The 17,522-nt window shown below is 36.2% G+C and overlaps 1 protein-coding gene across 2 annotated transcripts in view; it reads right to left on the minus strand.

The window, feature by feature from the left end:
- Nucleotides 1-17,522, minus strand: part of PLPPR1 (phospholipid phosphatase related 1) — a 2,199,975-nt gene that overhangs the window by 374,625 nt on the left and 1,807,828 nt on the right. For both annotated transcript variants that reach the window (XM_044068258.1, XR_006364450.1), the window contains exon 6: nucleotides 14,141-14,273. In XM_044068258.1, the coding sequence (XP_043924193.1) occupies nucleotides 14,141-14,273 (133 nt within the window). The remainder of the gene's footprint in view (nucleotides 1-14,140; nucleotides 14,274-17,522) is intronic.

Here is a 17,522-nt window from a genome sequence, read left to right on the forward strand (position 1 = left end):
GTCATTTCATTTTACCAGACAGCACTGTGCTTCTTAAAAATAGATACAGTCCTTTAAACCTGTAATGCTATCATTTTTAGAACAAACTTCATCACTATCTCTGTCTCCATGGTGAAGAGGAATGAAGCCATAACTGCATTTGAGATAACCTAACATTGATTAGTGGTCCAGATGACCCAATATTGATAAATAGCTCTGGAATCTGTAAGATCTAGGGAGGGGTGAGTGAGAGATGCACAACATATGACAACACTCTTGCCAAGGAGGGAGGATTGGGGTGACTCCTCCCTCTGGGGCGTGCTATCACTTAAGGGGGTGGCATAAGGAGGAGGTTGGGGAGGAGGGCCTAAATGGTTAAGGTTTGCCTTGCAAACAACACAGTTCAGAAGTTTGAGTCTCTCACATTGGCTAGGCTAGCAACAATGGCCCATAAAGCAGTTAGCTTAGTACTTATCTATGAATCTATGAATAAGCTGCTCTCCTAAGACCAGGCCCTGTGGGGAGGGTTGTCAGTGGGTCCATCTAAGCTGGTATGGTAGCCCTTGCATTGGTATATCAAGGAGTGGGCACACCTCCATATCAGTTGCATAGAGGGTTCCCCCCCATAGCGATACAGAAGTTTACACTAACACCAGGGGTTTGATTTAGATTGCATAGATAAAATGCTCTAATGGCTGCAGTTATGAGAGCTCTGTGATTGACTCTCACCTCATGGGAAAGAAATGGTCTGGAAGCAGTTCTTACCCATGAGAAACAAATGGGCCAATAGATTACATGGAGCTGAAGGTCAGCAGGTAGTGAGGCTCCAAACAGAATGCAATTAAAAAAAAAGAACTGAGTTCATCATTATATTGTATATATAATGAAGGCACTTTCAAGCAGAATGTTTTATAACTTAAAGCTGCTATGGCTATAAAAGTGCTTTTGTCTGGAAATTGAGATTAAATATAAAACAATGATACACACTTTGTGCAGAAAGCACAGCTTTCTAACTGCAGCACCAGGGATCCTAGGTTCTGACCAACCCTCTATTTCTTGGTTTTAAATATTGGGGCAAATACCACAGCAGGATGTTGGAATGAATTATCCCTATGGAGAAGCACAGTGAGCCGTGCGTGCACTTATGGGCAGTTTTCTTTAAGGACAGTAGAATTTTATCTTGACTGACACTATTAGGATGTAACCATTCAGTACATGCCTATATATTATACCTCCTTCATTTCATTTATTTATTTGTCTGTTTCTTTGTAAAAGTCGATAGTAAAGCATGTCATGGTCTGCAACAGTTTGGAAAAAAAAATCACAACAACCAGACTGTCGACTAGTACATCTGCTCACTTTCATTGAATTTGTTCCGAGACCTAAATGTACTTATGTTGTTTAAGCTGCTGACCTGGACTGGGTAGTATTTTAATATGAGATATGTATATGCCAAATTGTTAAGAAGCAGGCAAGCATGCTCAAGGACAGGCAGACATTTAACTTTGTAAATAAGACTGCAGACGGGGTCATAAGACTAGCCAAGGTACATTAACAGATTTACTTAGTAGTGTTTAAAACCTTATACAGTTCATACTGGGCTTTACCATGAACTCTGGATGAATGTACTTTCTTCTAGGTAGCAGATCACTTTTAACAGTAGCTACTCTGACCTCAGGGGTGAGGAAGGATATGTTGAAAAATCCAAGAATTATGAAAGAAGAAGAATCAAAGGTTACTAAATAACTAAATGTTATTGTCTGATAGAATAAAGCAAGGGGGGTGTGGAGGTGTGGGAGCAGACAGAAAGAATGTATTTGTTTTTTTTCTGTATTAACTTGAGCTTTCTGAACAAACACAACTAAGTTCATACTAAAGTAAAGTGGCAAGTGAAATTAAACACCATGAGCACTGAGTCCAGAACATCGCAGAAAAAAGTCTTTTGCACAGACAGCAACACTAAACTTCAAGAGGTCAGTAGTAATATTAAAATGATAAAATCTGGCAACCTAATACAATGCTTGCCAGAATGCAAGCAGTGAGTTTAGCATAATTTGAGAGTGTAGATTTGCTCCTAAATGCAGCTGTTCTGCCTGTGATGAGATTACTGAAAATTTGACCAGACCATCAGCAATGTTTAAGACAGAAAATGGAAGGTGATGGTATTATTTTAACAGTAAAAACCTCTCATAAGGTCCATAAACAGCCCCTGAGTTGATAACAGTCAATGATGGAGAAGATTAGATTTGAGAAATATTGTAAGGCTGTAAGAATATTGAGACCGGGCCACAATCTATCAGCCTACAATCAAATGAGTCAGGGACTAAGTATTTCACAGCACATTTCCAGTGTGGGCAAGTGACAAGTTGTAGACATGATGCGTTATTTCAGAAATAAATGAGCACATGTGTGGATCTGAGGAGGAGGAGTCAGGCATGCCAAGTAAGTGTGTGTGAATATAATAAATAGTCACCTTGCAGTAAATGCATTGTAGGAGGCATCAGCAACATAAGAAGAGGAAGAAAACACAAATGTCATTAGGCAAATGTGAGTGATTTGCAGAAGAGTTAAGGGAATATTGAAAAAGGCTACATGTGATTTCCAAATTAATTTTTTTTCAGCATTACCTATAAGATGCATGGAGTGGGAAGATGGAGGTTAATTAGAGTTACCTGACTTACTTTTAACTGACCAATAAATATGTTTTGCTTTAGTCTGTATTCTACTTCTTTGACAACTTTGTTAGAAGTGTGGCAGAGCTACGGACTGTTACTCTCAACTGACTAAACACGCATGCACACATGTTCACATGTTCACATGCACTGTATCTATATATATATATATATATATATATATATATATATATATATATATATATATATATATATATATATATATATCTACAGGTTTACTATCACATGTTCATTCATCTTTTAGACGAACGGCATATGTGCGAAAACCACTTAGTAGGGCGATCACCACAATGTCGAAGCTGACAAGAGTGAATGGCTGCTGTTGTCAGCTCCAACAGTGCGATGCAGATTGCACTATAGTGGGGATGGGGAAATGTACCCTTACCCTCACCCTCACTGCAGTGCAATCTCGGAGTTTGTATATATAAGTAAGGGGGGGTGTGGGGGGTGAAGGGGGCTTGCCCCCCTGCAAACAATGTTAGTAGATTTGGGCAGCTGTGAACGTTTCAGCAAAGTTGACATTCGACATTGCTGAAATGCTCCATTCACTCATTTGGTTGGTCGGTGTTCCGATTTCCAACCACTTATTTTGGCAATTGTCACTTTTGTCTAAATGACGATTGGACATGTGATAGTAAACCATATATATATATATATATATATATATATATATATGTATATATATATATATATATATATATATATATATATATATATATGCATATATATATATATATATATATATATATATATATATATATATATATACTGTATATATATATATATATATATATATATATATATATATATATATATATATATATATATACAAACACACATAAATATAAGCATGCATACATTTTTGCATTGTCAAACATGATTTTATTGAAAAAGTGAACTGATATGTATTTTTGATCATGTGGTTTTGTTCAAGTGACAGATATGTTGATGCTGGGAACATGTACTCTCCTTGCAGAGTGCGAGGTTTGCTTACTTGAAGGTAAGTGGGGTGTTTACGTTTCAGTCAGCATTATGGGTAGGAGTATGTGTACGTGTGTGTGTGTGTGTGTGTGTGTGTGTGTGTGTGTGTGTGTGTGTGTGTGTGTGTGTGTGTGAGTGTTTGTGGGTTAAGGTTAGTATAAGGGGTTGGTAAGGGTTACCATGCAGTATAGTGCATGTCTGCTTATGTCAGGGGTACGTGTGAATGCCTTGTGTACTGGCATTGTTAGGGAAAGAGCTTTTCTTAAGGTAATGTGCATGGTTTGAATTACAGTCAATGACAGGGTTAGGTTAAAAGACAGCACACATGAGTAAGGAGGTAGGGGTGAACCCCACTTTTCCATCATTACTCATATGTGCTCACCCTAACATTACAGTTGACCTTAAACCCTAACCTTACACATTACTATTCAGAAAATGTATGTCTGATAGTACAGTTAGATTTATTTATTTGCTTTATCTTTTGCAAAAGGCAAACTTTTACTTGTTTTCTTTTTTGATAAGTGTATGTTTGAGTCTTTTTTTCAAGATTAATTACATTTGGCATATAGACATTGATGTTATGTGCATCGATGTTTCTGCACTTTGAAATGAATGCATATTTTACACACACACACACACACACACACACACACACACACACACACACACACACACACACACACACACACACACACACACACACACACACACACACACACTTTCAGTTACAAGAATATCCACAATACTTAATTTTGCCAACTCTCGGTTTGGTCAATATCTGTTTCTCACTGAAGGGAAATATGCCCTTTCACCAGTCCCTGGGTCAGTATATATAATTAGAAGAGGTGCATGGGGGTTGGCTTGCCCCTTCAAAATATGATGTTTTAATCTACTTTTGACTTTTATTTTTGCATGTAATGAGGCTGTTGCTCAGGGTTCCTATCAGAAGAGCGAATGCTTAAAATAGTGAACGCTCTTCTATTGAACCGAAAACTACGAAACCTCAAAATATCGAAAGCATGGAACAGTGATTTGCTTCCCAGGGAAAAAATCTCTAGGCTGTTCTCGGGACTTTGCTGTTTTCTCCACTGTGGTGTGATCTTGGAGTTGGTATATTTAAGCTGGGAGGTGTCGGGGGCAATGCCCCCCCCACATTATTTTGTCTATACATTCTTTTTTTTTTTTTTTTTGGATCAGTGAATTTTTTTTCCTAGGGAAACAATTTGCTGATCCGTGCCTTCGACATTTTGAGGTTTCGTAGTTTTCGGTTTGATAGAAGAGCGTTCGCACTTCTGATATAGACCCGTTGGTCAGCACGTGTAGTAGTGTGTCGATGTTTGCAATGTCAAAATTTTCTGGTCAATGTTGTAAAAGTTGACATTTAGGGCATGGAAAGTTATCTTTTGACAAAAGTCAGTACACCTATACATATATATATATATGTATATATATATGTGTGTATATATATATATATATATATATATATATATATATATATATATGTGTGTGTGTGTGTGTGTGTGTGTGTATACATACTGCATTTACACTTGCCTGTATGAATGTTCTTGTTACTGGAAGTGTCCCATAATGGACTAGTTCACTTACCTAGTTAACAAATGAATAAAGTAAATTAAAACATGTTATCATCATTAAAGCCATGCTCACTGGCTTATGCTTTTCTCTGGCTACTTCACCTTTGCAGGTGGGCACTGGCACTGTTAGCTTTTAACTCCTTTCCTAAGGGTCCAGTTGAAGATCTCTCAGAGGTTTAGTTAGTGTTCCAGCAGTCTTTTTAAAGATTGTAAATAGGATTCCATAAGGACCTTATATCTTATCCTTTCTTAATATTAGTAACACGTTTTTTACTTCCTGAGCTATTATATCATCCATTCGCACCGTATATCCTCTGTCCTTTTCTTAAAACATGTAAAATGACATCTTTTTCCTCGGAGAACAGTGAAAAGAAATATTGCTTTAAAATTCTTGCCTGTTTCTTCACCTCTTTATTCTCCTGACCTTTCAATAATAGTTCACCTGTTTCTCTCAGTTCCTCTTCTAGTTGTTGAGTTAGCAGTGGAAAGAGTTATACTCATCAGTCACACCTCAACAAACTGCTGTTCATTGACTGGCATTTGTCATAGCAAATCATTGTTGGTTTAATGTTCATGTTCTTGTAAGTAAATAATTAACTCAGTACTTACTGACCACAAACCAATTATCCAAAAACCTTCTAAATTTTAACAAACTGTCTGCTTTCCTGATATTTACTGTCAAGATATTTCACAACTTTTCTATTCCACGATGGAAGCAAGTTCTTATAGAACTGTCTTAGGTACTATTAAAGTTACTAAAGTGCTATTATTCCTTGTAGCAAAAGTTTGTTGTATAAATGCAACACTCAGTGTTATGGCCAGGATTTTAATCTCATGGTATCAGTAGATTAAGCAAAGATCCCCTCAATCAGCCCATAAGCTACTGAATACAAGGAAAGGCTGTTAAAGCCTATGATATTTATACCTACAATGTTTAACTATTAGTATCTCTCTAGTAAACTTTTATGAATCCTTAATTTCTTTATTTGTGACAAACTGTATATTCAGATTGTTGCACAATAATCTCTATTAAGTCTAATACCTGACCTGTACGTGAGAGTCAGTACCTGTGTGATAGCACAGTATGGTAGCCTTTATAATACCATAGATTTCCTGACTATTATTGATACATGTGCACCACATATATGCACAATTATTCAATGCATAAAGATAACAAGGGTTGGTTTATCCAAAATACAAAACCTTGCACTTTTTTGCACTGAATGCCATTCACTTTAATACTGGCCAATTGAATAACATGTCCACAGACTTTTTCAGCTCTGCCTGATCTCTTATATTAGTTACAATTGCTGGTGTTTTAGTATCATCAGCAAACTTGCTTGCATTGATATTTGATCGTAGCAGAATTTCAGATATAAATAAGGGACTAAGGATAGACCCCTGGGGAACTCCTCCCTTTTCTGCCTTCACCTGTACATATTTACTAGTTCATTTGGCTTAATTACTGGGGTCTTGACCTTCCACTCCACTAGTGTTGCAAAAATTCATGTTCAACAACACAGTTTCTGTTGCAGTATCAGTAATGATTCATTTTTTTTTAACTTTTTCCTTTTCACTGTAGTCCTGTATCTATAGAGTTGGTACATACAGGTAATGAGAGTACAGGGTATTGAAGGCCACCCCATGAGGGAATGCAGGGGGGGGGGTTCACCCTGCAATTTTTTTCATCCATTGAAGGTACAACCAGTTGTGCTTGTCTTGTCGCTTCATCTAGACTTTACTTGTTGAGCTATAATAGGACCATTTCCTTTCTCCCTTATTTCTTTTTCTCACAAATCTAAACACGATCCTTTTCTTCCCTTTATGTCTGCTGTCAATCTTTTTTTTCCATTTCTTTTTTTAGCCTTAATCATAAATTGCGCTTTCTTATTTCTGGTCTCCCCATAACCTTCACATTGGTCATTCTTGTTTTATCTCTAAATATACGCAATTTATACCGAAAATCCAGGTTCTGGCAAGAGGTATCTATTTACTTATCAAGAAGTCTGAACTGACAGTGTGCTTTCCTTTTAAACTTGCCACCAATGTACATGTACATTTTACAGTGTCTTCCCTCACAGTCAGATTTTCTTCCTATGTTTAGCAAAACTGAAAGAATAAAGGCAGCACTTAAAATGTTCTAATACTTTTTTTAGTTACACTCATTTTATATGTACTGAGTCACCAAGACGTTGAAGAATATTATGCCTAGTAACTTAACAGATCAATGCATCTCCAGAACACTGAAAGCTGGATAGGGAAATCTTGCAGAATTTTTGATAAAGCTGGTAAAAAACAAAACATTTAAAACAGCTAATGAGAGTGCAGGTTTTGTAAAAAAAATATTTGTAGCTGAGGAGTGTAAAAGTGCTGCTTAGCTATAAATCTGTTTTGAGAGCAATTAGCATGTCTCTGAATCTCACTATACCTCTCATGTGACTGTGCTTAAATCAACTAAAAATTTTATCATAAAATCAATAAAACATCAGCTCAAGTTCAAACCAGGCACAATACTGACTTACAAGTTAACTCGCTGGATCGCTGGTAAGCTGTGCTAGTGTGTAAAAGAAACAGCCAAAGCTATAAATCCAAAGCGAAGTTCCACATTAAATAGGATGTTTAAAGTCTATGCAGACCAAAAAACAGTTTATAGATGTAAAATGCTGACAGTCTCTTCAAGCAAACTGGAAACAGACTTGGAAGTTAGAAACTTTCAATAATTCCAAAACCTTTATTCAAGTATAAAAGGGGTAAGCGCTTTCGCCAAGCGGCTTTTTCAAACCATCAAAACCATTGCATTGAACTGACACACCTTATATACAAAGCTCTTAATTAGTGGGTGTTCCTTACAGAGTCAAACATTTAAAGGTGTATGCCACATAAAATCAAAACAACATTAACTAAGAATACAAATGAATATTTGCACATAAGTATATAAAAAAGTTATATATAATAAAAACTATTTATATATATATATATAAAAGACTTACACAACATGGCAACATACAACTGAACAATAACTAAATAAGATAAAATAAATATAAAATAAAATAAAAAATAAAAAACTAAAGTGAAAATGCATGAATTCATTTAAAATTAATTCTTCTACTTTTGAGTGCTGGTTTAAGGGGGATCCTGTCATTAAGTCCAGGATAGACATGCGCTTGTAATCTAATAATCCACCCAGTTTCCATTTGTTCAGTATAATTTTTAATGTCCCCACCTCTAATGCTGGGTACATTAATATGTATAACAAAAAGCTTAAATGCATGTGTAGTATCATTCTCTAAAACATGTTTCGATAAAGCATTAATTGTGGATCTAATGTGTATCTGATAAATGTGTTCCCTTATTCTATCCTTCAATCTTCTGTCGGTCTTGCCGACATAGAAGGCAATGCAGGAAGTGCACTTCGCAATATAGACCACATGTTCAGTCTCACAATTAGCATTAACTTTAAAAGTAAAAACTCTTGTAGTAACTGGATGTATAAACATGCTGGAAGTACTAATGCTAGAACAGAAATTACATTTATTACAAGGTTGCGTACCTGTATAAGTCATAGGAGTAGAATGACATTCTTGGCTTGGAAAACACAAAAGTCTGTGCAGATTCTTTTTGTTTCTAAAAAGGAATTGTGGGTGATTCCCGACAATTTCCTTAATAACTGGGTCCACAGTTAAAATATCCCAGTGTTTGTAAAGAATCTGCTTAGTTTGGTGGACATTTTGCGTAAAGTACAATGATACTTTCTGCTTTTTATCATGGCTTACAGATGCTCTCATACTGTCCTCATTGTAGAATGTATTGCCTTCTTCAGAAAAAATGGGACAGGCCCTACCTGTTCTAAGCCTTTCAGTGTGTTGGAAGGCTTCATGAATTTCTTTCATTCTGTATCTGCTATTTATTAGTCTATTACGCAATTCACCTAATTCTGTCATATAATTGGTCTGTATAGGATTCAACCTCGAAGCACGTATAGCTTGTCCTTTTACTATATTGGTAAAAATATGACTAGGGTACATACTGTCCCTGTGCAAAAGAGTATTCTTATAGCATGCTTTCCTATGCACTCCTGTATTAAGTTTACCATTTCTTAAATGTTGGATAGAAACATCCAAGAATGTTATACTTTCAGGAGAGACTGTCATAGTAAATTTTAAAAACGATGATAGTAAATTAACTTGCTGAAAAAAATATATCTAATTCTACTGCATCACCAGCCCAGAGAAAAAACAAGTCATCAACAAAACGTCTGTAAAAGAAGACATATTTTTTATACAGATCCATTTGGAATAGTTTATATTCTTCTCAATAAGCCATCACTAGGTTGGCATAGCTATTGGCACATGATGTGCCCATAGCCACGCCATCCCTTTGTAAATATAGGCTCTCGTTGAACATAAACAAGTTGTTTTCCAATACTACCTCTAATAGAAGACAAATAAAGTCTATCCTGCTTGGTAGCATATCTGTATGGTCCGTCAAATAATGTTGTATGCTCTCGATACCCACTAGGTTGGGTATGTTAGTAAAAAGGGACTTGACATCCATAGTCACCATTAAAAAAGGGTGATTATCTGGTAGTATCCTTGTTCCCTCATATAGGTCCAAGAGAAATTGCTTGGAATCTCTCAAAATAAATGGATTTATATCTACAGCTGGTCGCAACATTTTTTCTATTAAAATAGATAAGGGTTCTGTGACCCATCCTCGTCCCGAAACTATCGGTCTCATTGGCGGGTTTAGTGGGTCCTTATGTACTTTTGGTAAGCCCTGTATAACAGGAATAGTTGGATTCTCCACAAATAGAAAATTATAAAGTGCATCTGTTACTAGACCTATTTTAAGTAAGTCTTCTAGGCTATTATATACTTGTGCTATATGTATTCCAACATCTGGGAGAGTAATAGAAACATAAAAGTTATTGTCACCTAGCATTTCTTCCATGCTAATATTGTAACTGGTCTTGTCTAGGACTACAATTGGGCCGCCCTTATCGGCTGGTCTAATTGATATGTTTCTATCATTTTTCAAATTGTTCAATGCCTTTCTTTGTCTAAACGTCAAATTATCCCTGTTCCTTTTCTCAGTGGCTTCATCGGCCATTGTGTATAAATCTTTCTCCACAATTTTGCTATAAGCATCCAACAGTGGATGCAATATAGGTACATAGGTACTAGGTTTTCGATATACTGGCTTCTGAGTCTCAGTAGAGGCATTATTGAAAAGCAGTTTTAGTTGTATATTCCTCACAAATAATTTAATATCTAAAACAGTGTCTACTATGTCACTTTTCTTAGAAGGTATGAAAGACAAACCCTTATTTAAGACTTCAGTCTCAAACCTATCTAAAGGTCTATGTGAGAGGTTCCAAACTAAGTCATTCTTTCCCACATCTTCTTCAGTGTGGGTTCCTTCATCCCCCCCTACAGCCTTCCTTTTCTGCCTCCCCCTGCTCATGGAGCGACTTCTGCCCCTGTTGTAAGTGCCTGGAATGGGGAAAGGGCTGCATGTCTTGTTTGAATTAATCCCATTGGTCATTAAATGTGTTTTTCTGCGAACCACTAAATCATTTGTTGTCAAGATGTCAGTGTCAACATGATTTAGACTGTTATTGCTAATAATAGCAGAATCAATTGATTGCTGTTCTTGACTAGTAGAAACATTGCTATGATGTATAACAGGTTGTATATCATTGTTACTGTTACTAACATTAATTCCAGAAGCAATATCATTGTTGTGTATTAATTGCACATCACCAACAGTATGACTGTGTTCTGACCTATTAGTCCCCTCAGTAAGAATGCCATCACTGGGGACACTAACTTCAGGAATGGTGGCATTAAAAGAAGCAGTTGACACATCACTATTGGCTTTCTCAGAAACTTTGTTATTAATAAAAATGTTCTGATTAACTTGTGCAGCATTCTGTCTATTGGAACTACCATTGGTGTTCCTGGGCCAAGTAAAGACTTGGCCGTGTAAAAAATCGTAGGTGTCCCTAGACAGTTTGTGCTTCTTTTGCTCCAATAGTCTTTTCTCAAATAAACAGACACTGTCCACCAATCGATCAAACATCGGCTCTATCACACAGTTTTTAAATTGAGAATATAGGTCATTCTGTTTTCTTTTGATCAAGTCCTGTAGGGCAAGCTCTTCAGGTAGAAAAAAGTCATAAAGCAAAGTCATATATTTAATGCTCACCTCAATGTTAAGTTGTTGCCACCGGTACAATAAATCTGGGTATGTATTCCCCGTAGTTGGCATCTTTAAGATCCTCAGTCCTCGAGATATAATCTTCTTTTTAATGCAGGCTTCAAAATGAAAGCGCTGCATTTGCAGACGTTTTAACTTCAGTAAATCAGACTCCAAAGATGAGAAAGCTGCATTAAGATTTTCAAAATCGCTACTGCTTAGCGTCTCATTGCTACTGGCAGCTGCAAGTTCGAAATGAAGCAACGGATTGACGTCAGTTGCAACACAACTTTGTAGTCGTGAATATACCAAATTGCTTTTCTCTTTTTTCTTAGGATTATAGGGTAATTCTAGACTGTCACTTGTCTCGGCCATGGTTATGCAGTGGTAACAAAAAGGCGATAAATATAAAAAGTAAACAGCAATACCACTGGCACACAAATGAGGTTGAGCAAAAGAACGAAAAAAGTCAGCATAAAATCAATAAAACATCAGCTCAAGTTTAAACCAGGCACAGTACTGACTTACAAGTTCACTCGCTGGATCGCTGGTAAGCTGTGCTAGTGTGTAAAAGAAACAGCCAAAGCTATAAATCCAAAGCGAAGTTCCACATTAAATAGGATGTTTAAAGTCTATGCAGACCAAAAAACAGTTTATAGATGTAAAATGCTGACAGACTCTTCAAGCAAACTGGAAACAGACTTGGAAGTTAGAAACTTTCAATAATTCCAAAACCTTTATTCTAGTATAAAAGGGGTAAGCGCTTTCGCCAAGCAGCTTTTTCAAACCATCAAAACCATTGCATTGAACTGACACACCTTATATACAAAGCTCTTAATTAGTGGGTGTTCCTTACAGAGTCAAACATTTAAATGTGTATGCCACATAAAATCAAAACAACATTAACTAAGAATTCCCACAATTCCTTTTTAGAAACAAAAAGAATCTGCACAGACTTTTGTGTTTTCCAAGCCAAGAATGTCATTCTACTCCTATGACTTATACAGGTACGCAACCTTGTAATAAATGTAATTTCTGTTCTAGCATTAGTACTGCCAGCATGTTTATACATCCAGTTACTACAAGAGTTTTTACTTTTAAAGTTAATGCTAATTGTGAGACTGAACATGTGGTCTATATTGCGAAGTGCACTTCCTGCACTGCCTTCTATGTCGGCAAGACCGACAGAAGATTGAAGGATAGAATAAGGGAACACATTTATCAGATACGCATTAGATCTACAATTAATGATTTATCGAAACATGTTTTAGAGAATGATACTACACATGCATTTAAGTTTTTTGTTATACATATTAATGTACCCAAAATTAGAGGTGGGGACATTAAAAATTATACTGAACAAATGGAAACTGGGTGGATTATTAGATTACAAGCGCATGTCTATCCTGGACTTAATGACAGGATCCCCCTTAAACCAGCAGTCAAAAGGAGAAGAATTAATTTTAAATGAATTCATGCATTTTCACTTTAATTTTTTATTTTTTATTTTATTTTATATTTATTTTATCTTATTTAATTATCGCTCAGTTGTATGTTGCCATGTTGTGTAAGTCTTTTATATATATATATATATATATATATATAAATAGTTTTTATTATATATAACTTTTTTATATACTTATGTGCAAATATTCATTTGTATTCTAGTTAATGTTGTTTTGATTTTATGTGGCACACACCTTTAAATGTTTGACTCGGTAAGGAACACCCACTAATTAAGAGCTTTGTATATAAGGTGTGTCAGTTCAATGCAATGGTTTTGATGGTTTGAAAAAGCTGCTTGGCGAAAGCACTTACCCCTTTTATACTAGAATAAAGGTTTTGGAATTATTGAAAGTTTCTAACTTCCAAGTCTGTTTCCAGTTTGCTTGAAGAGACTGTCAGCATTTTACATCTATAAACTGTTTTTTGGTCTGCATAGACTTTAAACATCCTATTTAATGTGGAACTTCGCTTTGGACTTATAGCTTTGGCTGTTTCTTTTACACACTAGCACAGCTTACCAGCGATCCAGCGAGTGAACTTGTAAGTCAGTATTGTGCCTGGTTTGAACTTGAGCTGATGTTTTATTTATAGCTGTGTATTACAAAACATATCTGTTAGGGAGGATGCCAATGACACAATGAGGCGTGATTAAAATATGCTGCACCCACAATGTCTTTCCTTGCTTTCAGACCACTATACAGCTGAGAAATGAGGTTTTATTTACTGCCCAGATGAGCGGGAAGATTTTAAGTATAGCATTTCATTTGTGTAGTAAGCTAATGTTAATGAATGCGATGATCTGTATTATCTATAAATTAAAATAAATAAAATTTATATCATATTACTGCAAACCAACAAACTGCATTAATGAAGATAGTGTTCATCTTTTATTTAAGAAGAGCACTAAACTTAAATGACAGTCTGCCTTTTTATAATATCCTACATCTGCAAATAATCAGCAGAGAGAAAGTAGCAGCAAATATGTATAGCTGGCACTCTATGTACTGTAAGTGTATATCCTGGAGAAATGCAACAATGAGAGAATGTGACACACCGATCCTTTTATACAATAAATAATGTTTAAACATGCTCTTTTATGTATTCTAGCATGCATCAGCTCTGTAATGACTATTAATGTTTTACTAATGAAACCTAATGCCATGTAACTCTGGTTATTTTAAAACAGCTTACCTATAAACCTTATAATTCTGCGTAGCAGTGGATTTAGATAACAGCACTCTCCTGTTACTATTGTCTTCTCGTGGATAATAAGATTTTCTCTGGTTGATTTTATAAAATACATGGATATCTCACCAATAAAAATCTGAAAAATAAAAGTATTATTACTTGTAAGTACAAATAAGAACAATAAGAAAATATTTTACCTACATTCTGTTCATGCATCTGAAATGTTATTTGTTAATATGGGTTTGCATGATACAGGAAAACAAATCAATCTTTAGTAATTCCTCCGTAGCACAAAAAGTTTCCCAAAAATAAAGGAACAAGCCTCCTATTCCATAACTTCTGGTAATCTCCTTAAATGTAGTAATTAAAAGTTGTTTTTATTTTACCTTTAATACCAGCCTTCTGTATGCTACTGTTGGAAAGTGAGATTAAGAATTTGAAATATGATGTATATACTTTTATACTACCATCAGGTTTTTCATGCTTAATTTTCATTTACTGTAAGAAGAAATAAGTTTTTGAAAATATAATTTGATAATGTCTAATTCATCATTCACAGAAGAGACCTATCTACAAGCTGTGGGTATGACTTTTCCTATGATAATATTTAGAAATGCAGTTGTGGTAAACTCCAGAAAAAAAACATATGTATTGTGGAGAGTTGATGAATGTATTTTCATGATGTGTAGCTAAAACACAGACGTTTTGAATGTAACAGGAGAGTTTAACTTGCAGACAAAGGGCCTGATTCTGACTGAATTTATGCTTGGGGAAGCATGCTCTTCCAAACTTTTATACTACTTTTGATACTGTAACAAGTCCTCCAAGAGTCCTTGAGCTTAACCTAATGTGGACTCACAGAACACTATGTCCAGTTCTAAATCAATTCACTGTGCCACAGCACTTGGAAAGCTTTCATTGGTGATAAATGCCAATATAAAGCATGTAAGTAATAAAATAGCCCACTGAAATCAATGCATGTTGTCTGTTTAGGAAGTGCCCCACCTGGCTGTGGTATCTGATACTGCAATCATTAGATGGTTGAGCACACAAGGCGTACTTTACAGAGACTTCCTGACTAAACTCAGTTACATTTTTCTAACCTGTACATTCAGCAGGCAGAGAGAAGCTGTACAGTTGTCCTACAACCACAGCAGACCCCAGTCCATACACATACATAAGGTACTCTGCTTCAAAATGGAATATAATTATTCAGACTTACACAGTTTTCAGTTTGATTCCTTTAATTGGCTGACTGGCAGATTTTCTACAGGGACTGTTCTGTAGACCATTACGTTTATAACACTTGCCTTGGTTTCCTATACTAATGCAACAGTAGGTCACAATAGTAGCAAATCACTCAAAACAGCAATTTTCTAAATATGCATTTGTGCAAGGAATAGTTTTGGGAGATAGTGCAGGAAAAACAAAACTTTTGGAAAAAAAACTACTTCAAACAAGCAAAAATGCTGCTTTCTTCCTTCACAGATTACTTGCTCAGAGGTGTAGTGACTCACAGTGATGGTGCTCTATATTTTTTCCATAGTATAATGAGCCTCTGTGTTTATATTGCATGGATTTGGGTTTCCAAGTGTGCTAATTATGCAAATGAAGGCTCACCTCATGAATGTTTCTGAATGGATCAATCTATATATTGTGACTGGAAGCAGAGTCTTTCGTAGAGGCTTTCATAATGTCATATGCCTGCATGAGCATCTGTGGTGTACACTGAGCATACTCGAGGGGGCCAATGACAAAGAGAGTGACATTATCTTTCCTATCATACACCTGCAGCCAGTGGACGCACTAAAGGGCAATTTTACTAAAACTGTTCACAGTACACATGTTCTGTCATGTCTAACACCATACAGCCACATATAACTACTGCAATATTGGCATAGGCCATGCTGCACCCTGTCACTGATAATGCTACTGAGTTGTCCTATTGTGATCAACAATTGTTGAAATGTTAAGCAGGCATGACTGTCAGACACCAGCCATTATTCTTTGGGATGAAACCTGAAGTACATCTATGGTTTACAAGGTCACTGTTTCTGGCAGGGCACTCCAGTGGTTCTCTAAGAAATCAACAATCTTCCTCAACTTTTTAGACTGGGACTGCTAGGAGAACCTGCTTGGGAACTCATATGAGGGTCCCCAGTATAAGGTGGATGCCTGCCATTTCAACAGGGCATACCTTGCACTGCTGAGCACTGCAAGCACCACTATAGTGACCCGTGAAGGAACCACAAAGACTTTCTTAGCTGATGAGCAGAAGAGGTCAGCGTGAGGGTGCCTGAGATGTATTATAATACATAATAAAGTATTATCTGTAGTTGTACAGAGATGGTTTTGGCATATTACCTGTTGGGAATATAAGTTAATGATGTACTGCTTTTACCCCAGCTCAGGTGGCTAATACAGAGCACAGTATCCTACTCCAGAGGAAGGATGCAATGCCTTTCCAGATACATGGGTGAGGAGACCATTCATTTGATATTCTGAAATAATATTTGTTCTGCATTATTTTTAAGGTGTCTACCTTCTCTTAGCACTGCCTGTCAGAAACGTTTACTGGATGAACTGTTTTACCTTGTATTGTTAATGGCCTTTATGTGGTTTAGACAATATGGCACTTTAAGTAGTCAGGTAATATATATCACCAGCTCAGTTTCTGCCTTTGCATATATGTCAGGGGTATTTGATGATGCACAGTAAAAGCCAGATGAACATATTCTAACTTGATGTTCTGTGGCACTTTGTGGGTACAGTAGCTGGAAGACACCTGACAAAATAGGTACTACACCCTCAATACTTCATTTTTTCACTACAGTTAGATAGTGCCTAGCAGCATATCACAAGTAATATATCAGGCAGCTGTGTTTGTCACTTGGATTTTGTAAATTTATTGATGCTGCAGTTGTCCTTGTATCATTGTAATGGATATGTTCATGTCATACAGCATTTCATGTGATGTCATGCAGGTGTTGGGCCTCACAACACCTGGGCGGACATTAATTACACATTAACACACACCCTGGAGGGCATTATTGCTTACTTATGAGATCTGTAATTATTACATGTTCAGTGATAACACCAGCACTATAGATTGTACAACTGTAACAGTAAAGACTCACCTGAAACATATAACACATTTTTGGAGTGTTTAGACCATCAAAGTCAACTGCTGATGACCTATAAGAATTCATACATTTCTTGCATGGAACACAGGACGGAATAATAACAGTGGCTGGGGACTTAAATTGACCAGAAACAGACTGGAATAATATTGATTTAACAACGTTAGTAAGGAAATTATTCACAGCATATGTTCAAGAACAACAATTGCTTGAGATTGTAAAACAACTACCAGAGCATGGAACAT

Source organism: Protopterus annectens, chromosome 4.part0 (assembly GCF_019279795.1).
Source record: "Protopterus annectens isolate FY-2018-M chromosome 4.part0, PAN1.0, whole genome shotgun sequence".
NCBI lineage: Eukaryota > Metazoa > Chordata > Ceratodontiformes > Protopteridae > Protopterus > Protopterus annectens.